General features: G+C 49.7%; 1 protein-coding gene across 1 annotated transcript; it reads right to left on the reverse strand.

Moving 5' to 3' along the window:
• Positions 1–1,413: 1,413 nt before the first annotated feature.
• Positions 1,414–17,449, reverse strand: KCTD7 (potassium channel tetramerization domain containing 7). The gene is made up of 4 exons (XM_038759084.1): positions 17,259–17,449; positions 7,423–7,592; positions 3,683–3,861; positions 1,414–3,412 (listed from the first exon to the last, which is right to left on the reverse strand). Exons 1-4 carry the CDS (start codon positions 17,403–17,405, stop codon positions 3,036–3,038), a joined length of 873 nt encoding a protein of 290 aa, XP_038615012.1. The 5' UTR covers positions 17,406–17,449; the 3' UTR covers positions 1,414–3,035.
• Positions 17,450–24,464: the final 7,015 nt, after the last annotated feature.

The raw sequence follows: 24,464 nt of genomic DNA on the forward strand, positions 1-24,464 counted from the left end.
ATCCCAGCTTCGGGCCCAGCCTGACTCAGTCCCCCGTCTCATCGGAAATAACAGAGCGTGAAGCCCGTGGACTTCACCTGCTCTCAGTTTCTCTGTGAGGGGGCTAGGGACCTTTCTAAATCACGAGCAGACAATCCACCCAGAGCAAGGGGCTTTCCCTGGAGACTCTAGACCCAAATTCCCCTTTCCCCTCCAGCCCACTTAAAAGGGTGACTGTAAATTCCAGGAGCAGCTGAATTTTTCCTGAGTAATTCACCAGGATATGGCGACTCATTAGAGCACAGGCCCGGGAGTCAGAAGGACACGAGTTCTAGTCCCGGTTTCGCCATTTATCTGCTGTGTGACCCTGGGCAAGTCACTTTGCTTCTCCATGCCTCAGTTACCTGTAAAATAGGAATGAAATCCTGCTCCCTCCTACTTAGGCTGTGAGCCCCGTGTGGAGCCGGGATTAGAACCCAGGTCCCCTTTCCGCTAGGCCACACTGCGTCTTTTGGGGTGAACTGCTGGAGATTGAGTGACCACACCGTTGCCCAAAGGCAGCTGTCCCTTCCAGTAAAGTTCTCCCTTTGGGTTAATTTAGTCCCCGGGCCTCACCACACTCCCCCGGTGCCCCCCGGCAGGAGCCCCAGAGAACCTCGTTTCTGGGCTTGTTTCCCTGAGGCTACCAGAATAATAGTAATAATACTTATGGCATTTATTAAGCGCTTACAATATGCTAGGCACTGTACTCAGCGCTGGGGTAGACTGTGAGCCCACTGTTGGGTAGGGACTGTCTCTATATGTTGCCAACTTGGACTTCCCAAGCGCTTAGTACAGTACTCTGCACAAAGTAAGCGCTCAATAAATACGATTGTTGATGATGATGATGGGGTGGATATAAGCAAATCGGGTAGGACACAGTCCTTGACCCTTGTGGGGCTCACAGTCTCAATCCTTGTTTTAGAGATGAGGTGACTGAGGCCCAGAGAAGTGAAGCAACTTCCCTAAGTTCACAACAACAGATGAGTGGTGGTGCGGGGATGAGAACCCATGACCTTCTGACTATTTATTTATTTTACTTGTACATATCTATTCTACTTATTTTATTTTGTTAATATGTTTTGTTTTGTTCTCTGTCTCCCCCTTCTAGCCTGTGAGCCCACTGTTGGGTAGGGACCGTCTCTCTATGTTGCCAACTTGGACTTGCCAAGCGCTTAGTACAGTGCTCTGCACACAGTAAGCGCTCAATAAATACGATTGATTGATTGATTGATTGACTCCTAGGCTCGTGCTACTTCCAGAAAGTGAGAAGACCGTATTTGCCCCATAGATGAGACATATTCGTTCGTTTGGGGAGAAATCGGTCCCCCCCACCCGCCCCAACCTCCAACCTCCCTTTCTCTCCAGGCCGCCCGGCCAAGCAGAAAGGGGAGGGAGCAGAAGAGCAGGGCCAAGGGGGAGAAAGCCCAAGGGGCCGCAGAGGAACCGGGCTGGGAACACTGATCCTGGAGCCGAGGTTCCCAGCATTTGCCATGCCCACGCTCGGAATGATTTCCTGTACAAAGGGATCCCTATAGACTGCTACAGGCCGCAGGACCCAGGCCTAGGCCCTAGCCCAACCAGGTCCTTGACCACCCCAAGGGCCGCCGACGTTCAAGAATTTCCTTGGGGGCGGGGGGGAAGGGCCGGGGCAAGGGAGAGCGAGACCAGGGCCACAAGAGTCATCCTTCCAGAATCCTCCCACAGAGTTCCCCTCCGAATCCGTTGAGAAACAAGCCAGAGTTAGTCGGGTTCGTTCGGTTATTTAGTTAGGCAAGGCAGGAAGGAGAAACCCTGCAAGAAATATCAGCGACAGATGTTTCGACGGAGACGAGGGGGTGGGAGGGTCGAAGGGGGCCCCCCCGACTCTACCCACATTTTGGAGAGAGACCTTCTCCCAGCCTGCCGGGGAGGGAGAAACGGTGGAGGGAGCTGAGAGCTGTACAGAGCAGCTTTCCCCCTCTGGGGTCTCTCCCTGGACCCCTTCCCACTCCTCTAGGCTGAGCACAGGCGCCCAGTGGGATCCCTGGAGGGAGGTGGTGAAGGGGCCAGATCCGAGGGACCATCTAGGCCCGAGGGGGAGGCAGAGGGAGGCAGACTGTCAGGGGGATCTCCATCCTCGACCTTCCAACTCCTTTCTCTGGGCCCCCTGCGTTCTGCCCTGGTTGGTGGGGGTCTGGAGGTGAGGCTAGGTGGGGGCGGGAAGGGCGGAGAGAGCAGCCTGGGAGCTGGACAGCGGAGCCAAGCTCCGGTTCACGGAGGCTCACGGCTCCTCCCAGCTATCACCAAGCCAGGAGGGGCTGGGAGTGGTCCTGGGGGGTCCCCACTCTGCCCCTTTTTCCCATCTGCAGAGTCAGAGGCCCATCCCCCAGGATGGGGTGTCGGGAGAGCAGTCAGGGGGTTAGCTCGATGGGACGCCCTGGTTTTGGAGCTGGGTTTTCGCCACGGGGGTCCAGCTTTGGCTGGGTGCCCGAAACACTGGCAGGGATTCGGAGGCTCCGGTTGGCCCGGGGCAGAGGTGAGGAGACGGAGTCAGAGAGGAAGGCAGTGCTCCCCCGAAGGGGGGAACCGCTGTCTTTGGCCCAGGCTGCCCTCGGCAGACCGCGCGGGGTTCCCCAAACTGGATGGACAGACGGGCGGGAGGCCCTGCTGGGGAAGAGGCCTCCCTTGGGGTTGGGGACACGGCGTCCCTGAGACCCATGCATCGGGGTGAAAGATGGGCTCAGGGGTGAATTCTAGGAGAGCAGCCATCAAACCCAGGGTCCCCGCTGGCACTGCCAGCCGCGGGAACCGCCAGACTCCGGGCGAGACGGGGCCGGGGCCCGGACACGGCTCAGGATGCAGACGGGGTCGCGGTCTCCCCCGCCCTGGTGCCACGGGCCGCCCCTCACGGCAGCGGCCGACCGAACCGTGGCACCCGGCTCTCTTCCCGGGGCCGGGCACCTCCGTGGGTCGGGAGAGTCGCCCCGCCGCCCGGGGTCGGGGGGAGACGTCCGTCCGAGTAGCGCGGGTGGCGCTCACCACCACGTGATCTTGAACTCGTAGATGGGGCGCTTGCAGTAGTAGTGGTTGACCAGGTGCTTGTCGCACACGCCGATGCACTGGTGGTCCACGGTCAGGCCCCGGGCCGCCAGGTCCGTGACCAGGCAGTGCAGCAGGTCGTACACGTCGGCCACGGCCTCCCACGGCCCGAAGGACACGTCCACCTCGCAGCGGTGCTCGAAGAGCTGCCCGTCGCTCTCGCTCCGCTCGAAGCGCAGCGAGCTGAGGAGGGGGCACTCGTAGGGGGTGACGGGCATCTCCTCCTTGAAGACGCACACCTTCAGCTTGGCGAAGCGCGCCTTCCTCTGCACCGCCCGCAGCTCGGCGATCTCCACGATCCGCTCCAGGTGGTCTGCGCGGGGCGGGCAGGGGGTGGGGAAGGAAGGGGGCGGTGGGTGGGCCACCCCAAGATCCCTCAGCCCGTGGAGGGCTCTCCCCACCCCCGGGGGAGCCTGGGCTCCCTGCTGCCTCCAGAATGGGAGGAAACGGGCTCTGGCTGCAGTGTGAGGGACTGAGGTCAGACTCAAGGAAGTCCTTCCTCTGGGAGTGAAAGGCACCGGGACGGGTGACCGGGACCGCGCCCCCCCACCCTGGGCGATGCCCTCCCCCGGACCCTGCTCACCTTTGTAGTAGGGCATGAGGCCCAGGAAGGCCTGCCGCACCTTCTCACCCTTGAGAGGCTGCACCTCTTCCAGCTGCTCCAGCAGGGGCCCGATGGCGTAGTACTGGGCCTCCCTGTAGACCGCCTGCACCCGGGCCCGAGCCGGCAGGTCTCCGGATCGCAGGAAGTTCAGGACGTCCCTGGGCCGTCGGGGAGGGACGGACGCTCAGCGGCCCCCGGCCGAGGGAGGGGTCCCCGGGGATGGGCAGGGGAGACTTGGGGAGCGCTCTTCCCGCCACCCCCAGCCACACCTGCTCCATCCGTCTGGGAGGGTTGGGGTACCTGGAGGATGTGGGCTGTAAGGGGCAGCCCAGAGATCCAAGCGTGGGGCAGGCCCCACGGCCCCTCTCACTGCTGGCCGGAGGACAAGCTGACCGGGAAGGAAGGGGTGGGAGTGGAAGGCGGGTCACAGTTCCTCGCCCGCTTTCTCCCGGGACAAAGCTCGCTGAGGGAAGGGACTGGAGAACCCAGTGCTTCCAATAATAATAATAACTGTGGTATTCGTTAAGTGCCGACTGTGTGCCAGGCACCCTTCAAAGCGCTGGGGTGGATGCAAGCAAATCGGGTTGGACACAGTCCCCGTCCCACATGAGGCTCACGGTCTCAATCCCCATTTTGCAGATGAGGGAACAGAGGCCCAGAGAAGTAAAGTGATTTGCCCAAGGTCACCCAGCAGACAAGTGGCGGTGCGGGGATTAGAACTCACGACCTTCTGTCTCCCAGGCCCGGGCTCTAGCCACTACACGATGTTGTTCCAGATCCAAAGCGGGTGCCTGGGAGGGGCGGGGGGTGGGCCGGAGCACCGGCTCAATGAGGGGAGACCCTAGCCGTCCCCCCCCCGCAGCTCCCCGGCTCCCCCCGCCACCTCTTGGCCCCCAAAGATCAGCCCGCAGACAACAAGTCTTTTTATAGCTCCTCCGAGCCATGACGCTTTCTTTTCGTAGCCCCGGAGGCATCCGATGGACCCCTGGGGAAACCAAGGCAGACCATTTGTCCACGCGTCCCTCCCTGAAGCGAGGAACCTTTAACCAGAACGACCCTCCTCAACAGCCTCCCCCCACCGCCCACCCCCGAACCTCAGCTGGACAGCAGTAGGGAGACTGGCCCCCACTATCCAGCGATGCTATTTATTGAGCACTGTGGGCCGAGCACTGTATTAAGTGCTAGGGACAGTATGGTATAACAGAGAACGGTTCCTTTTTCATCTGATTTCATTTCCTTTGCAATCATTCGATTTCAGGCCAGATGTAACTAGGAGGTGTAAGGCTGAGAAGCAGGGTGACCTAATGGAAAGATCCCAAAGGCCTGGGATTCACAAGAACTGGCTTTTAACCCCGGCTCTGTCATTTGGCCGCCGGGCAAACTTGGGCAGATCCCTTAACTCGTTGGTGCCTCAGTTTCTTCATCTATAAAATGAGAATGAAATACCTGTTCTCCCTCAGCCAATCAATAGTATTTACTGAGTATTTACTACGCGCACAGCACTGTACTTAATGTTTGAGCCCTATGTGGGCCAGGGATTGTGTCCAGTCTGATCCCGCGCGCTTAGTTCAGCACACAGTGAGCACCTAACAAATACCACAATTATTTTTAGCACAGGAGAGTGAGCGGGCAACTCTAGAGGAGGAAGAGAAGAAGTGGGGGAGGAGGGGATGAGGGGAAAGAGGAAGAGAGCAGCGTGAGAAGCAGCGTGGGTCAGTGGAAAGAGCCCGGGCTTTGGAGTCAGAGGTCATGGGTTCAAATCCCGACTCTGCCAATTGTCAGCTGTGTGACTTTGGGCAAATCACTTAACTTCTCTGGGCCTCAGTTACCTCATCTGTAAAATGGGGATTAAGACTGTGTGCCCCCCATGGGACAACATAATAATAATAATAATGGCATTTATTAAGCGCTTACTATGTGCAAAGCACTGTTCTAAGCACTGGGGAGTCTACAAGGTGATCAGGTTGTCCCACAGTGGGCTCACGGTCTTAATCCCCATTTTACAGATGAGTGAACTGAGGCACAGGGAAGTGAAGAGACTTCCCCAAAGTCACCCAGCTGACAAGTGGCGGAGCCGGGATTTGAACCAATGACCTCTGACTCCAAAGCCCGGGCTCTTTCCACTGAGCCAACCTGATCACCTTGTAACCACCACAGCACTTAGAACAGTGCTTTGCACATAGTAAGCGCTTAATAAATGTCATTATAAAGAGAGGGGGGCGGGAGAAAAAGGAGGAAGGGGAGGTGTAAGGAGAAGAAAGATGAAGAGGAGGGGAACCATTCATTCAAGGGTTTTTACTGAGCGCCTACTGCGTGCAGAGCACTGCAGTAAGCGCTCGGGAGATGTGCCGAGGTGACCCTTGGGGACCGGCCACCTCAAGGTCAAAAGCTATCTCGTGACCACCTGAGCTATCTCGTGACCACTCTTTTAGACTGTGAGCCCACTGTTGGGTAGGGACTGTCTCTATATGTTGCCAATTTGTACTTCCCAAGCGCTTAGTACAGTGCTCTGCACATAGTAAGCGCTCAATAAATACGATTGATGATGATGATGAGCCAGCAGGCGGAACTCGGAAGTGAGGGTGGGATACCGCCCCTACGACCAAATCTGCTAGATTGACAGCCCAAGCTGGGAATACAGAAGGTGTCCCTCGCCCCCGTGCCAATCAAATTAGGTATGGAGGAGGCGGGGAGGGCAGAGATTGGGTAGACTGAGGCCGGAAGCTGGAATGGCCTAGGGGCACAGGCAATAAATACCCGTCGCCTCTGACCTTCGGGGTCAGAACACCAGGACACGCAGCAGCAGGAGCAGCCGACGTGTCTGTCCCTGCCCAGAAGGCCAGATGCCCGCTCTACAACCAGAACCAACGCACTGAGGCAAGGGCCGCGGGATGGGTGAGTGGCTCGTGGGTGGGACCCAGGTATCCCGCTGCTGATGGGAATTATGAGTGGATTCCTCCCATGTAGGGAGAGCACATTGTGAGAGCTAGCCGCCCACCACGTGTGCGGGTAATGGAATGAATTCTTCCCATGTGGGAAAGTAAGTGGATTCTTCCCGAGTGGGAAGTGCACATGGGTGAGAGTTAGCCAACACACCCACGCGCGATTAACGGATGATCCCCCTCGTCCCCCTCTCCATCCCCCCATCTTACCTCCCTCCCTTCCCCACAGCACCTGTATATATGTATATATGTTTGTACATTTTTTTACTCTATTTATTTATTTATTTAATTTATTTGTGCATATCTATTCTATTTATTTTATTTTGTTAGTATGTTTGGTTTTGCTCTCTGTCTCCCCCTTTTAGACTGTGAGCCCACTGTTGGGTAGGGACTGTCTCTATATGTTGCCAATTTGTACTTCCCAAGCGCTTAGTACAGTGCTCAGCACATAGTAAGCGCTCAATAAATACGATTGATGATGATGATGATGATTGTGTTCCTCCCGTGTAGGGAAGCTCTAATATCGCCAATTGATTATATTCCTCCCAAAAGGGAAGCTCAATCCATTGCGCCTAAACAAATACATAAATTCAATTCACCTCGCGGAATAAATTTCGTATAAAACTTAGGCTTTCCGTCCCCGGCCTCTCGCTCTCTCTCGCCTCGCCGATCACCGAACGAACCTGTCCCCGGACGGCGGGTGACAGGAGAGCACAGTGTAAGAAGTCCCGCGGGGGCGTTGGGAGCGGTGGGGGGAGAAGGGCGGGCGGCACCTACCCGAAGAAGGTCCCATCGCGGTCGATGAAGTAACGGCCCTCGGCGTCCGTGGGGATGTAGTGCCGCCCGCTGAACATGGCCGCCAGCATGGTGTCCTCGTAGCGCCGGAGGGTGGACAGGCGGGTGGCGAAGAGTGTCCCCCCGATGTTCAGCGGAACCACTTCAGGGAACTGGGAGAAAGGCCCCGCCGGGGCGTTAGCCGGGAACAATCCCTGGCCCGCTCTCGGTCAGTCCGTCGACCGCCTGGACTGACCGAGCGCTCGCCGTGAGCGGAGCAGTGCACCTAGCGCTTGGAAGAGCACCATACCGAACAGTTCGTTCATTCATTCAATCGTATTTACTGAGCGCTTACTGCGTGCGGAGCACCGGACTAAGCTCTTGGAAGTCCAAGTTGGCAACATCTAGAGACGGTCCCTATCCAACAGCAGGCTCACAGTCTAGAAGGGGGAGACAATCAATCAATCATATTTATTGAGCGCTTACTGTGTGCAGAGCACTGTACCTAGCGCTTGGAAGAGTACCACACCGAACAGTTCGTTCATTCATTCAATCGTATTTACTGAGCGCTTACTGCGTGCAGCGCACCGGACTAAGCTCTTGGAAGTCCAAGTTGGCAACATCTAGAGACGGTCCCTATCCAACAACAGGCTCACAGTCGAGAAGGCGGAGACAATCAATCAATCAATCAATCATATTTATTGAGCGCTTACTGTGTGCAGAGCACTGTACCTAGCGCTTGGAAGAGTACCATACCGAACAGTCGTTCATTCATTCAATCGCATTTATTGAGCGCTTACTGTGTGCAGAGCACCAGACTAAGCGCTTGGAAGTCCAAGTTAGCAACATCTAGAGACGGTCCCTATCCAACAACAGGCTCACAGTCTAGAAAGGGGAGACAATCAATCAATCAATCACATTTATTGAGCGCTTACTGTGTGCACAGCACTGTACCTAGCGCTTGGAAGAGTACCACACCGAACAGTTCGTTCATTCATTCAATCGTATTTACTGAGCGCTTACTGCGTGCAGCGCACCGGACTAAGCTCTTGGAAGTCCAAGCTGGCAACATCTAGAGACGGTCCCTATCCAACAACAGGCTCACAGTCGAGAAGGCGGAGACAATCAATCAATCAATCAATCGTATTTATTGAGCGCTTACTGTGTGCAGAGCACTGTACCTAGCGCTTGGAAGAGTACCATACCGAACAGTCGTTCATTCATTCAATCGCATTTATTGAGCGCTTACTGTGTGCAGAGCACCAGACTAAGCGCTTGGAAGTCCAAGTTGGCAACATCTAGAGACGGTCCCTATCCAACAACAGGCTCACAGTCTAGAAAGGGGAGACAATCAATCAAACAATCACATTTATTGAGCGCTTACTGTGTGCACAGCATTGTACCTAGCGCTTGGAAGAGTACCATACCGAACGGTTCGTTCATTCATTCAATCGTATTTATTGAGCGCTTACTGCGTGCAGAGCACCGGACTAAGCGCTTGGAAGTCCAAGTTGGCAACATCTAGAGACGGTCCCTATCCAACAACAGGCTCACAGTCGAGAAGGGGGAGACAATCAATCAATCAATCAATCGTATATATTGAGCGCTTACTGTGTGCAGAGCACCGTACCTAGAGCTTGGAAGAGTACCATACCGAACAGTTCGTTCATTCATTCAATCGTATTTATTGAGCGCTTACTGCGTGCAGAGCATTGGACTAAGCGCTTGGAAGTCCAAGTTGGCAACATCTAGAGACGGTCCCTATCCAACAACAGGCTCACAGTCGAGAAGGGGGAGACAATCAATCAATCAATCAATCAATCGTATTTATTGAGCGCTTACTGTGTGCAGAGCACTGTACCTAGCACTTGGAAGAGTACCATACCGAACAGTTCGTTCATTCATTCAATCATATTTATTGAGCGCTTACTGCGTGCAGCGCACCGGACTAAGCGCTTGGAAGTCCAAGCTGGCAACATCTAGAGACGGTCCCTATCCAACAACAGGCTCACAGTCGAGAAGGGGGAGACAATCAATCAATCAATCAATCGTATTTATTGAGCGCTTACTGTGTGCAGAGCACCGTACCTAGCGCTTGGAAGAGTACCATACAGAACAGTTCGTTCATTCATTCAATCGTATTTATTGAGCGCTTACTGTGTGCAGAGCACCGGACTAAGCGCTTGGAAGTCCAAGTTGGCAACATCTAGAGACGGTCCCTATCCAACAACAGGCTCACAGCCGAGAAGGGGGAGACAATCAATCAATCAATCGTATTTATTGAGCGCTTACTGTGTGCAGAGCACTGGACTAAGCACTTGGAAGAGTACCATACCGAACAGTTCGTTCATTCATTCAATCGTATGTATTGAGCGCTTACTGCGTGCAGAGCACCGGACTAAGCGCTTGGAAGTCCAAGCTGGCAACATCTAGAGACGGTCCCTATCCAACAACAGGCTCACAGTCGAGAAGGGGGAGACAATCAATCAATCAATCAATCGTATTTATTGAGCGCTTACTGTGTGCAGAGCACCGTACCTAGCGCTTGGAAGAGTACCATACCGAACAGTTCGTTCATTCATTCAATCGTATTTATTGAGCGCTTACTGTGTGCAGAGCACCGGACTAAGCGCTTGGAAGTCCAAGTTGGCAACATCTAGAGACGGTCCCTATCCAACAACAGGCTCACAGTCGAGAAGGGGGAGACAATCAATCAATCAATCAATCGTATTTATTGAGCGCTTACTGTGTGCAAAGCACCGTACCTAGCGCTTGGAAGAGTACCATACCGAACAGTTCGTTCATTCATTCAATCGTATTTATTGAGCGCTTACTGCGTGCAGAGCATTGGACTAAGGGCTTGGAAGTCCAAGTTGGCAACATCTAGAGACGGTCCCTATCCAACAACAGGCTCACAGTCGAGAAGGGGGAGACAATCAATCAATCAATCAATCAATCGTATTTATTGAGTGCTTACTGTGTGCAGAGCACTGGACTAAGTGCTTGGGAAGTACAAGTTGGCAACATATAGAGACGGTCCCTACCCAACAGTGGGTTCACAGTCTAAAAGGGGGAGACAGAGAACAAAACCAAACATACTAACAAAATAAAAGAATTAGGATATGTACAAGTAAAATAAATAAATATATAGTAGATATGTACAAACATATATACATATATACAGGTGCTGTGGGGAATGTGGAGAGGTGTCAAGTCATCAGAATAAATAGAAATAAAGCTAGATGCACATCATTAAGAAAATAGTTGGTAGACACACTCCCTGCCCACAGAGTTGTCTGTCTACTGTTGTGTTGTACTTTCCTGAGCGCTCAGTACAGTGCTCTGCATACAGTAAGCGCTCAATAAAAACAACCGAATGAATTATGAACGAGCTTACGGTCTAGAGGGGGAGAACCCCTGACCTTCTGACGCCCAGGCATGTGCTCTATCCACTACGCCATGCTCTATCAGTGCTCTGCACAGAGTAAGTGCTCAAGAAATACCATTGATTCCGTGGGACAACCTTGCACTTAGCCCAGCACTTAGAACAGTGCTTGGCACGTAGTAGGTGCTTAACAAATACGTCATTATTATTATTATTATTATTCATTAATTCATTCAATCGTATTTATTGAGCACTTACTGTGTGCAGAGCACTGCACTAAGCGCTTGGGAAGTCCAAGTTGGCAACATATAGAGACGGTCCCTACCCAATAGCGGGCTTATTGATTGATCTATCAATCGGTCGGCGGGGTCCCGTTCAGTTACCCTACAGCGGGGGTGACCAGAGGGCCGGCGAGCCTGTCTTCTAGGTGTAAGACACACACCTTCTGAATTGTACTTTCCAAGTGTTTAGTACAGTGCTCTGCACACGGTAAGTGCTCAATAAATACGCATGAATGAATGAACCTACTGCCCGGCCACGTGGGGTTCACAGTCTTAATCCCCATTTTACAGATGAGGCCACTGAGGCACAGAGAAGTTAAGTGGCCTGCCTAAGGTCACACAGCAGAGAAGTGGCGGAGCTGTGATTAGAACCCACGTCCTCTGACTCCCAAGCCCGGGCTCTTTTCACTAATAATAATAATGGCATTTATTAAGCGCTTGCCATGTGCAAAGCGGTGGGAAGGTTACAAGGTGATCAGGTTGTCCCACGGGGGGCTCACAGTCTTAATCCTCATTTTACAGATGAGGTAACTGAGGCCCAGAGAAGTGAAGTGACCTGCCCAAAGTCACACAGCTGACAACTGGCGGGGCCGGGATTTGAACCCATGGCCTCTGACTCCAAAGCTCGTGCTCTTTCCACTGAGCCACACTGCTTCCTTGATGGCGGTGAGGACCCCAGGCTGGTTGTCCGGAGCCCTGGCCATCCTAGTCAGCCAGTTGATCGTATTTATTGAGCGCTTACTGGGTGCTGAGCACTGTACTGAACGCTTGGAAGAGTACAATATAACAATAACATTAAACACATTCCCTGCCCACAACGAGCTTAAAGTCTAGAGGGGGAGCCAGACACTGATATAAATATGATTTATATTTATATTATATGGGATCCACCCTTGATCCCTCCAGGTGATCTGGGGAAGTTGCTCAACTACCCTGGGCCTTGGTTTCCCCATCTGCAGAAAGCGGAAGGGGGAAGTTGGCGGGGAGGAGGGGGTCCGGGTCTGCTTTTTTTTTTTTTGGCATTTATTAAGCGCTTACTATGTGCAAAGCACTGTTCTAAGCGCTGGGGAGGTTACAAGGTGATCAGGTTGTCCCACGGGGGGCTCACAGTCTTAACCCCCATTTTACAGATGAGGCAACTGAGGCACAGAGAAGCTAAGTGACTCGCCCAAAGTCACACAGCTGACAAGTGGCTCTTGAGCGGGTCGGTACAGTAATTACGCTAACAGCTCCGAAAGCGCTTGGACTTTTAGACTGTGAGCCCACTGTTGGGTAGGGCCCGTCTCTCTATGTTGCCAACTTGGACTCCCCAAGCGCTCAGTACAGTGCTCTGCACACAGTAAGCGCTCAATAGATACGACTGATTGATTGATTGACTTCTCAAGCCCTTGTTGCTGTTGTCGGGGATGAGGTGGGGGGTGTCGGGGAAGGATTGGAGGTCTCTGCCCCGACTCAAGGGGGTCCACGTGTCAAGGAGGACTGGCCGTGTGCGGGAATCTGTGATCTTGGCGGCCAGGGGCCGGTGGGCTGACTAGCCACGGTCAGCCTGGGCCGCCAGGAATGATAGTTAATAATTATTATTTTGTTAGTATGTTTGGTTTTGTTCTCCGTCTCCCCCTTTTAGACTGTGAGCCCACTGTGGGGTAGGGACTGTCTCTATATGTTGCCAATTTGTACTTCCCAAGCGTTTAGTACAGTGCCCTGCACATAGCAAGCGCTCAATAAATACGATTGATGATGATAATTGTGCTGTTTGTTAAGTGCTTACTTAAGCGCTGGCGTGGATACAAGGAAATCAGATTGGGCCCAGTCCATGCCCCACGTGGGGCACGCAGTCTCCATCCCCATTTTCCAGATGAGCACCTGCCCAGCCAGACACTCCCTGCCAGCACTGCAAAGCGGAGGCGGGGGGGTGCCAACTGGCATCGCCGGGGCGCTAATGACAACCTCAGAGGGAGTCTCAATCAATCAATCCATCAATCAATCGTATTTATTGAGTGCTTACTGTGTGCAGAGCACTGTACTAAGTAAGCGCTTGGGAAGTCCCAGTTGGCAACATATAGAGACAGTCCCTACCCAACAGTGGGCTCACAGTCTAAAATAATAATAGTAATAATAATAATGATGGCATTTGTTAAGCGCTTACTATGTGCAAAGCACTGTTCTAAGCGCTGGGGAAATACAAGGTGATCAGGTTGTCCCACGGGGGGCTCACAGTCTTCATCCCCATTTTACAGATGAGGGAATTGAGGCTCAGAGAAGTTAAGTGACGGGCCCAAGGTCACACAGCAGACATGTGGCAGAGCCAGGATTCGAACCCATGACCTCTGACTCCAAAGCCCGGGCTCTTTCCACTGAGCCACGCTGCTTCTTCCAGAGACCCCATCCTCTCTTTCTGCTGCGAGTGGGGGGCACCCCTCGTCGCACACAGGGGGGCCCGGGGTGGGGGCGTTGTGTGAGAGGCTGTCTGCCCCCTCCCCAAGGATACCGCTTGGGTTGTGGGTTCTAATCCCGGCTCCGCCACTTCCCTGCTGTGTGACCTTGGGCAAGGCACTTATTCATTCATTCAAACGTATTTATTGAGCGCTTACTGTGTGCAGAGCACTGAACTAAGCGCTTGGGAAGTACAAGTCGGTAACACTTAACTTCTCTGTGCCTCAGCTCCCTCATCTGTAAAATGGGGATGAAGGCTGAGCCCCAAGTGGAACAACCTGATTACCTTGTATCTCCCCCAGCGCTTAGAACAGTGCTTGGCACACAGCAGGCTCTTAACGAATACCACCATTATTATTATTATTATGATTACCGCGGCCCTGGCGACAGACCATCCGGCGCCCGATGGTCCATCATATTTATTGAGTGCTCACTGGGTGCAGGGCACTGTAGTAAGCGCTTGGGAGGGTACAACATAACGATATAACAATATAACAGTCAGTCGCTCATATTTATTGAGCGCTCACTGGGCGTAGGGCACTGTACTAAGCGCTTGGGGGAGTAAAATTTAACAATATAACAGTCAGTCAATCGTATTTATTGAGTGCTCACTGGGTGCAGAGCACTTTACTAAGTGCTTGGGAGAACACAATATAACAATTTAACAGTCGCTTGTAATTACTGAAGGCTCACTGGGCACAGGGCACTTGTACTAAGTGCTTGGGAGAGTACAACATAACAATATAACAGTCAGTCAATTGTATCCGTTGAGTGCTTACTGGGCACAGGTCACTGTATTAAGCGCTTGGGAGAGTACAATATAACAATATAACAGTCAGTCGCTTGTATTTATTGAGCGCTCACTGGGTGCAGAGCACTGTACTAAGCGCTTGGGAGAGCACAATATAACAATATAACAGTCAGTCGCTTGTATCTGTTGAGTGCTCACTGGGCGCAGAGCACTGTACTGAGCACTTGGGAGGGTACAACATAACAATATAACAGTCAGTCAATTGTATTTGTTGAGCGCTCACTGGGCGCAGGGTACTGTACTAAGCGCTTGGGAGAGTGGGGAAGCAGCGTGGCTGGGGAAGTAGTGTGACTTTGGGCAAGTCACTTTGCTTCTCTGTGCCTCAGTTACCTCATCTGTAAAATGGGGATTGATTGTGAGCCCCCCATGGGACAACCTGATCACCTTGTATCCTCCCCAGCGCTTAGAACAGTGCTCGGCACATAGTAAGCGCTTAACAAATACCAAAATTATTATTATTATTATTACAATATAACAAGATAACAGTCAATCATAGTTATTGAGCGCTCACTGGGTGCAGAGCACAGTACTGAGCGCTCGGGAGACCCCCCCAGTGTAAAAGACGTTCGTTCAATCGTATTTATTGAGCGGCCACTGGTGCAGAGTGCCATACTAAGCGCTCGGGAGGGCACCCCCACGGCCCAGACACACCCAGGTCACGGGGGAGGGAAAAGGCCCTCGCCCCGCAGTTGGGTTTCTACATATTTCTTACTCTATTTATTTATTTCACTCGCACCGATCTATTCTATTTATTTTATTTTTGTGAGTATGTTCGGTTTTATTTTTGTATGTTCGGTTTGGTTGTCCGCCTCCCCCTTCTCGACTGCGAGCCTGCTGTCGGGCAGGGGCCGGCTCTAGATGTTGCCAACTTCATCATCATCATCATCATCAATCGTATTTATTGAGCGCTTACTGTGTCCAGAGCACTGGACTAAGCGCTTGGGAAGTACAAGTTGGCAACATCTAGAGACAGTCCCTACCCAATAGTGGGCTCACAGTCTAAAAGGGGGAGACAGAGAACAAAACCAAACATACTAACAAAATAAAATAGAATAGATATGTACAAGTAAAATAAATCATCATCATCAATCGTATTTATTGAGCGCTTACTGTGTGCAGAGCACTGGACTAAGCGCTTGGGAAGTACGATTTGGCAACATCTAGAGACAGTCCCTACCCAACAGTGGGCTCACAGTCTAAAAGGGGGAGACGGAGAACAAAACCAAACATACTAACAAAATAAAATAAGTAGAATAGATATGTACAAGTAAAATAAATCATCAATCGTATTTATTGAGCGCCTACTGTGTGCAGAGCACTGTACTAAGCGCTTGGGAAGTACAAGTTGGCAACATCTAGAGACAGTCCCTACGAAATAGTGGGTTCACAGTCTAAAAGGGGGAGACAGAGAACAAAACCAAACATACTAACAAAATAAAATAAATAGAATAGATATGTACAAGTAAAATAAATCATCGTCATCAATCGTATTTATTGAGCGCCTACTGTGTGCAGAGCACTGGACTAAGCGCTTGGGAAGTCCAATTTGGCAACATCTAGAGATAGTCCCTACCCAACAGCGGGCTCACAGTCTAAAAGGGGGAGACAGAGAACAAAACCAAACATACTAACAAAATAAAATAAATAGAATAGATATGTACAAGTAAAATAAATCATCGTCATCAATCGTATTTATTGAGCGCCTACTCTGTGCAGAGCACTGGACTAAGCGCTTGGGAAGTCCAATTTGGCAACATCTAGAAACAGTCCCTACCCAACAGTGGGCTCACAGTCTAAAAGGGGGAGACAGAGAACAAAACCAAACATACTAACAAAATAAAATAAATAGAATAGATATGTACAAGTAAAATAAATCATCGTCATCAATCGTATTTATTGAGCGCCTACTCTGTGCAGAGCACTGGACTAAGCGCTTGGGAAGTCCAATTTGGCAACATCTAGAGATAGTCCCTACCCAACAGAGGGCTCACAGTCTAAAAGGGGGAGACAGAGAACAAAACCAAACATACTAACAAAATAAAATAAATAGAATAGATATGTACAAGTAAAATAAATCATCGTCATCAATCGTATTTATTGAGCGCCTACTCTGTGCAGAGCACTGGACTAAGCGCTTGGGAAGTCCAATTTGGCAACATCTAGAGATAGTCCCTACCCAACAGAGGGCTCACAGTCTAAAAGGGGGAGACAGAGAACAAAACCAAACATACTAACAAAATAAAATAAATAGAATAGATATGTACAAGTAAAATAAATCATCGTCATCAATCGTATTTATTGAGCGCCTACTCTGTGCAGAGCACTGGACTAAGCGCTTGGGAAGTCCAATTTGGCAACATCTAGAGATAGTCCCTACCCAACAGAGGGCTCACAGTCTAAAAGGGGGAGACAGAGAACAAAACCAAACATACTAACAAAATAAAATAAATAGAATAGATATGTACAAGTAAAATAAATCATCGTCATCAATCGTATTTATTGAGCGCCTACTCTGTGCAGAGCACTGGACTAAGCGCTTGGGAAGTCCAATTTGGCAACATCTAGAGACAGTCCCTACCCAACAGTGGGCTCACAGTCTAAAAGGGGGAGACAGAGAACAAAACCAAACGTACTAACAAAATAAAATAAATAGAACTTGGACTTCCCAAGCGCTGAGTCCGGTGCTCTGCACACAGTAAGCGCTCAATAAATACGATTGATGATGATGATTTATTTTACTTGTACCTACCTAGTCTATTTATTTTATTTTGTTAGTATGTTTGGTTTTGTTGTCTGTCTCCCCCTTTTAGACTGTGAGCCCACCGTTGGGTAGGGACTGTCTCTAGATGTTGCCAAATCGTACATCGAATCGATTGATGGGTTTAGGAGGGGGGGCCCCCCGTTGCCCCCCACCCCGGGCCTTGGCTACCTGCTGGGGCAGCAGGGGCAGGGCGTCCTGGGCCCGGGTGGCCGTGGGGGTGGCGGGCTCCTGGAAGTCATCCTCGGCGTCCGAGCTGCTGGACATGGCATCGTCCGGGTGTCCTCTGGCTGGCTCTTGCCCCGTGATAACCACCATCCCTCTGGCTGCGGCGGGCGGGCCCCGGGCCACCGGGCCACCGGGCCACTGGGCAAGGGGGCCACCAGGGCCTGGCCAGGAGGGGAGGGGAGGGGAGGGGACGGGGGGCGGGGCCAGAGGGCCCAGCCGCATTCTGATTGGCCGGCACACGGGGACCCCCGCCCCACGGCGGCCTCCGATTGGCTCTCGGCCCGGGGGTGGTGGCACGGGATGGCACGGACGGGGGGAAGAAAGGATGGAGGGATGGAGAGGAGGAGGAATGGAGGGATGGAGAGGAGGAGGGATGGAGGGAAGGGGCTATTTATTTTCTTTTGCTAGTAATCAATCAATCAATCATATTTATTGAGCGCTTACTATGTGCAGAGCACTGTACTAAAGCGCTCGGGAAGTACAAATTGGCAACATCTAGAGACAGTCCCTACCCAACACTGGGCTCACAGTCTAAAAGGGGGAGACGGAGAAAAAAAAAACCCAAACATACTAACAAAATAAAATAAATAGGACAGATATGTACAAGTAAAATGAATAAAGAAATAAATAGGGTAATAAATCTGTAGAAACATATACGTATATACAGGTGCTGTGGGGAATGGAAGGAGGTAAGATGGGGGGGATGGAGAGGGGGACGAGGGGGAGAGGAAGGAAGGGGCTCAGTCTGGGAAGGCCTCCTGGAGGAGGGGAGCTCTCAGCAGGGCCTTGGTTTGGTTTGGTTTTGTTCTCTGTCTCCCCCTTTTAGACCGTGAGCCCACTGTTGGGTAGGGACTGTCTCTATATGTTGCCAATTTGTACTTTCCAAGCGCCTAGTACAGTGCTCTGCACATAGTAAGCGCTCAATAAATACGATTGATGATGATGATGATGACCCCCTCCTCCCCCCGCACGGGGCCCGCAGGAAGGAGCGGGGCACAACCGCCTCGTCACCATGACAACGGGAGGCAGGCCTGCCCTCCGTTCCGGGGGCCCGAGGGGATCCCTTTCCCCCTGGGCTCATTTATAATGATGATGGCATTGATTAAGCGCTTACTAGGTGCAAAGCACTGTTCTAAGCGCTGGGGAGGTGACAATCAATCAATCAATCGTATTTATTGAGCAATTACTGTGTGCAAAGCACTATTCTAAGCGCTGGGGAGGTGACCAATCAATATCAATCGTATTTATTGAGCGCTTACTGTGTGCAAAGCACTGTTCTAAGCTATGGGGAGGTGACAATCAGTCAATCATCAATCAATCGTATTTATTGAGCGCTTACTGTGTGCAGAGCACTGGACTAAGCGCTTGGGAAGTACAAGTTGGCAACACAGAGAGACGGTCCCTGCCCAACAGTGGGCTCACAGTCTAAAAAGGGGGAGACAAGGTGATCAGGTTGTCCCACGGGGGGGCCGCAGTTTTAATCCCCATTTTACAGATGAGGGAACTGAAGCCCAGAGAAGTGAAGTGACTGGCCCACAGTCACACAGCTGACAGTTGGCAGAACCGGGATTTGAACCCATGACCTCTGACTCCAAAGCCCTGGCTCTTTCCACTGAGCCCACACTGCTTCTCTGATATCTCATTTGAAGGATTTGAAGGAAGGATTATCTCATTTGTTAATAAAAATGGTGTTTGGGAATAATCACAATGGTTTGCGTTAGGCGCTTACTATGTGCCGAGCGCTGGTCTAAGCGCTGGGGGGGATCAGTGCTGTGCACATAGTAAGCGCTTAAGAAATGCCATTACTATTATCAGGTTGTCCCACGTGGGGCTCACAGTCTTCATCCCCATTTTGCAGATGCGTTTGGTTTTGATGTCGGTCTCCCCCTCCTACACTGTGAGCCAACTGTTGGGTAGGGACTGTCTCTATATGTTGCCAACTTGTACTTCCCAAGCGCTTAGCACAGTGCTCTGCACACAGTAAGAGCTCAATAAATGTGATTGATTGATTGACCATCTCTGTATGTTGCCGATTTGTATTTCCCAAGCGCTTAGTACAGTGAGCTGCACACAGTAAGTGCTCAATAAATATGACTGAATGAATGTGCAGGGCACCAGTCTAAGCGCTTGGGAGGGGACAACAGAATTAGCAAGACACATCCCCTGCCTATAATGATTTTACAGTCTATGGGAGCGCTTACTATGTGCCAAGCACTGTATGAAACCCTGGGATACATACAAGGTAACCAGGTTGGACATAGTCCCTGTTCCACATGGAGCTCACAGTCTAATCGATCCATCAAGCAGCATGGCTCAGTGAGAAGCAGCGTGGCTCAGTGGAAAGAGCCCGGGCTTTGGAGCCAGAGGTCATGGGTTCGAATTCCAGCTCCACCACATGTCTATTGTGTGACCTTAGGCAAGTCACTTAACTTCTCTGAGCCTCAGTTCCCTCATCTGTAAAACGGGGATGAAGACAATGAGCCCCATGTGGGACACCCTGATCACCTTGTATCCCCCACAGTGCTTTGCACATAGTAAGCGCTTAACAAATGCCATCATTATTATTATTATTATTATCTGTTGGGCGCTCACTGTTTGCGAAGCACTGTACAAAGCCCTTGGGAGAGTACAATAAAACAGAGAAGTGGACATGTTCCCTGCCCACAACGAACATACGGTCTAGAGGGGGAGAACCCCCATTTTCCAGATAAGGTAACTGAGTCCCAGAGAAGTGAAGTGATTTGCCCACAGCAGACGTGCGGCAGAGCTGGGATTAGAACCCGGGTCTTTCTGACTCCCAAGCTTGGGCTGTGTCCTCTGGGAGTCGCTGCTTTCCCTGTGATGATTCCTGATTTATTTTACTTGTACATATCTATTCTATTTATTTTATTTTGTTAGTTTGTTTGGTTTTGTTCTCTGTCTTCCCCTTTTAGACTGTGAGCCCACTGTTGGATAGGGACTGTCTCTAGATGTTGCCAATTTGTACTTCCCAAGCGCTTAGTACAGTGCTCTGCACATAGTAAGCGCTCAATAAATACGATTGATGATGATGATGGACGGTCCTGGGGTCAGCGGCCTTCCCTCCTTCCATTTCTCCCCCGTCCGGCGAGACCCTCTAGACCGCAAGTTCCTTGTGGGCAGGGAACGTGGCCACCAACTTGGTGATACTGTCCTCCCCCAAGTGCTTCGTACAGTGCTCTGCACAAAGTGAGCGCTCACCTCCTTCCCCTCCCCACAGCCCCTGTATATGTGTTTGTACAGATTTATTACTCTATTTATTTTACGTGTACATATTTACTATTCTATTTATTTTATTTTGTTAACGTGTTTTGTTTTGTTGTCTGTCTCCCCCTTCTAGACTGTGAGCCCGTCGTTGGGTAGGGCCCGTCTCTATATGTTGCCGACTTGTACTCTCCAAGCGCTTAGTCAATCAATCAATCAATCAATCCATTGTATTTATTGAGCGCTTACTGTTTGCAGAGCACTGTACTAAGCGCTTGGGAAGTACAAGTTGGCAACATATAGAGACAGTCCCAGTGCTCTGCATACAGTAAGCGCTCAATAAATACGATTGAATGAATGAGTGAATGAATAAGTGAGCGCAGTAATAAATAAATGAGAAGCAGCCTGGCGTGGTGGATAGAGCCCGGGCTTGGGAGTCAGAAGGTCAGGGGTGCTAATCCTGGATCTACCACTTGCCTGCTGTGTGACCTTGGGCAAGTCACTTCACTGGGCCTCAGTTCCCCTAGCTGTAAAATGGGGATTAAAACTGAGCCCTAAGTGAAGACAGAGACTGTGTCCAATCTATCTCGTATCAACCTCAACCCTTGGAACAGTGCCTGGTACATAGTGAGTGCATAACAAATGCTATTATTATTAGTAGTAGCAGTAGTAATAATTACTACTAAGTATAATAAATACTAATACTAATTATACTAGAATTAATACTAATTCTAATAGTAATAACTACTACTAAGTATAATAAATACTAATACTAATTATACTAGAATTAATACTAATTCTAGTAGTAATAAGTACTACTAAGTTTAATAAATATTAATACTAATTATACTAGAATTAATACTAATTCTAATAGTAATAACTACTACTAAGTATAATAAATACTAATACTAATTATACTAGAATTAATACTAATTCTAATAGTAATAACTACTACTAAGTATAATAAATACTAATACTAATTATACCAGAATTAATATTAATTCCAATAGTAATAGTTACTACTAAGTATAATAAATACTAATACTAATTATACTAGAATTAATACTAATTCGAATAGTAATAATTACTAAGTATAATAAATACTAATATTAATTATACTAGAATTAATACTAATTCTAATAGTGATAATTACTAAGTATAATAAATATTTATACTAATTATACTAGAATTAATACTAATTCTTATAGTAATAACTACTACTAAGTATAATAAATACTAATACTAATTATACTAGAATTAATACTAATTTGAATATTAATAATTACTAAGTATAATAAATATTAATACTAATTATACTAGAATTAATACTAATTCTAGTAGTAATAACTACTACTAAGTATAATAAATACCAATACTAATTATACTAGAATTAGTACTAATTCAAATAGTAATAATTACTACTAAGTATAATAAATATTAGTACTAATTATACTAGAATTAATACTAATTCGAATACTAGTAATTCTAATACTAGTATTAATAATAATAATGATGGTATTTGTTAACTTCTGTGTGCCTAGGTTCCCTCATCTGCAAAATGGGGGTTCAACACCTGTTCTCCCTCCAACTTAGACTGTGATCCCCATGTGGGCTCTGATTTTTTTGTTTTGTTGCCTGTCTCCCCCATCTAGACTGTGAGCCCATTGTTGGGTAGGGACCGTCTCTATATGTTGCCAACTTGTACTTCCCAAGGGCTCAGTACAGTGCTCTGCACACAGTAAGCGCTCAATAAATATGACTGAATGAAGGAATGAATGTTAAGCGCTTCCTATGCGCAAAGCACTGTTCTAAGTGCTGGGGGGATACAGGGTGATCAGGTTGTCCCACATGGGGCTCACAGTCTTCATCCCCATTTTACAGATGAGGTAACTGAGGCCCAGAGAAGTGAAGTGACTTGCCCAAAGTCACGCAGCTAAGTGGTGGAGCCGGGATTTGAACCCATGACCTCTGACTCCCAAGCCCGTGCTTTTTATTAGTATTTTTTATTAATTAGTAGTATTAATACTAATACTAATATTAATACTACTACTACATAGTAAAAATAAATACCACTGATTGATTGAGGGAGCCAGGGAAGGCGCCTCCTCCAGGAGGCTTTCCCAGACTGAGCCCCCCCTTTTCCTCTGCTCCTCCTCCCCTCCACATCGCCCCTATTCCCTTCCTCTGCTCTACCTCCCCCACCCACAGCGCTTGTGTATATTTGTACATGTTTATTATTCTATTTATCATCATCATCATCATCAATCGTATTTATTGAGCGCTTACTATGTGCAGAGCACTGTACTAAGCACTTGGGAAGTACAAATTGGCAACATACAGAGACAGTCCCTACCCAACAGTGGGCTCACAGTCTAAAAGGGGGAGACAGAGAACAAAACCAAACATACTAACAAAATAAAATAAATAGGATAGATATGTACAAGTAAAATAAATAGAGTAATAAATATGTACAAACATATATACATATATACAGGTGCTGTGGGGAAGGGAAGGAGGTAAGATGGGGGGGATGGAGAGGGGACGAGGGGGAGAGGAAGGAAGGGGCTCAGTCTGGGAAGGCCTCCTGGAGGAGGTGAGCTCTCAGCAGGGCCTTGAAGGGAGGAAGAGAGCTAGTTTGGCGGATGGGCAGAGGGAGGGCCTGGAATATAATATAAAATATGAAATAAAATATTTATTTTATTAATGATGTGTATATATCTACAATTCTACTTCTCTATTTTGATGCTATTGATGCCCGTCTACTTGTTTCGCTTTGTTGTCCATCTCCCCCTTCTAGACTGTGAGCCCGTCGTTGGGTAGGGATTGTCTCTATCAGTTGCCGAAATGTACAGTCCAGTGCTCTGCACACAGTAAGCGCTCAATAAATACGATTGAATGAATGACTCTGGGTGATTGCCTCACGGGGCCTCACCCGGCCAGGCCCCCGAGCCCGGATGCTCCCCTCTTTCCCCCGATTGTGGGGGGCAAGCGGGGGGCTGGGGCCTATGGGCTGGAAGTGACCCCAATTAGGAGCCGAGAGGCAGCGATGGACATGGGGAGGGTTCTCCGCTCGGACCGATCCATTTCCCACGGTCCGATTTTTCTCATTTTTGCAACGTATTCAATTATAATGGGATTTATTAAGCACTTACTATGTGCAAAGCACTGTTCTAAGTGCCGGGGTAGATACAAGGTAATCAAGTTGTCCCATGTGGGGCTCACAGACTTAATCCCCATTTGTACAGATGAGGTAACTGAGGCCCAGAGAAGTGAAGTGACTTGCCCAAAGTCACCCAGCTGACAAGTGGCGGAGCCGGGATTTGAACCCATGACCTCTGACTCCAAAGCCTGGGCTCTTTCCACTGAGCCACGCTGCTTCCCTGATAATTCTGAATCATAATTATGCAGTTGGTTCTGCCTGGGCTCTGGCTGGAAACCCAGGGCTGGGCTGGGCCTCTGGGCGGGACGGAAGAAATTCCCACAGAGGGATTCAGAGAAAAAGACATTCTGGGAAAGAGCGGGGGTGAACCGTGACCCTACGGGGCCAAGAGGAGAATCATTCCCTCATTCATTCATTCATTCATTCAATCGTATTTATTGAGCGCTTGCTGGGTGCCGAGCACTGTACTAGGCGCTTGGGAGGGACAAGTGGGCAACATATTAGAAACGGTCCCTACCCCACAGTGGGCTCACAGGCTAGAAGGGGGAGACAGACAACAAAACAAAACATGTGGACGGGTGTCAAGTCGGCAGAACAAATCGTCATCAATCATATTTATTGAGCGCTTACTGTGTGCAGAGCACTGTACTAAGCGCTTGGGAAGTACAAATTGGCAACATATAGAGACAGTCCCTGCCCAACAGTGGGCTCACAGTCTAAAAATAGAAGTAAAGCTAGATGCACATCATTAACAAAATAAATAGAAC

This window comes from Tachyglossus aculeatus, chromosome 17 (genome assembly GCF_015852505.1).
Source record: "Tachyglossus aculeatus isolate mTacAcu1 chromosome 17, mTacAcu1.pri, whole genome shotgun sequence".
NCBI classification, from domain to species: Eukaryota; Metazoa; Chordata; class Mammalia; order Monotremata; family Tachyglossidae; genus Tachyglossus; species Tachyglossus aculeatus.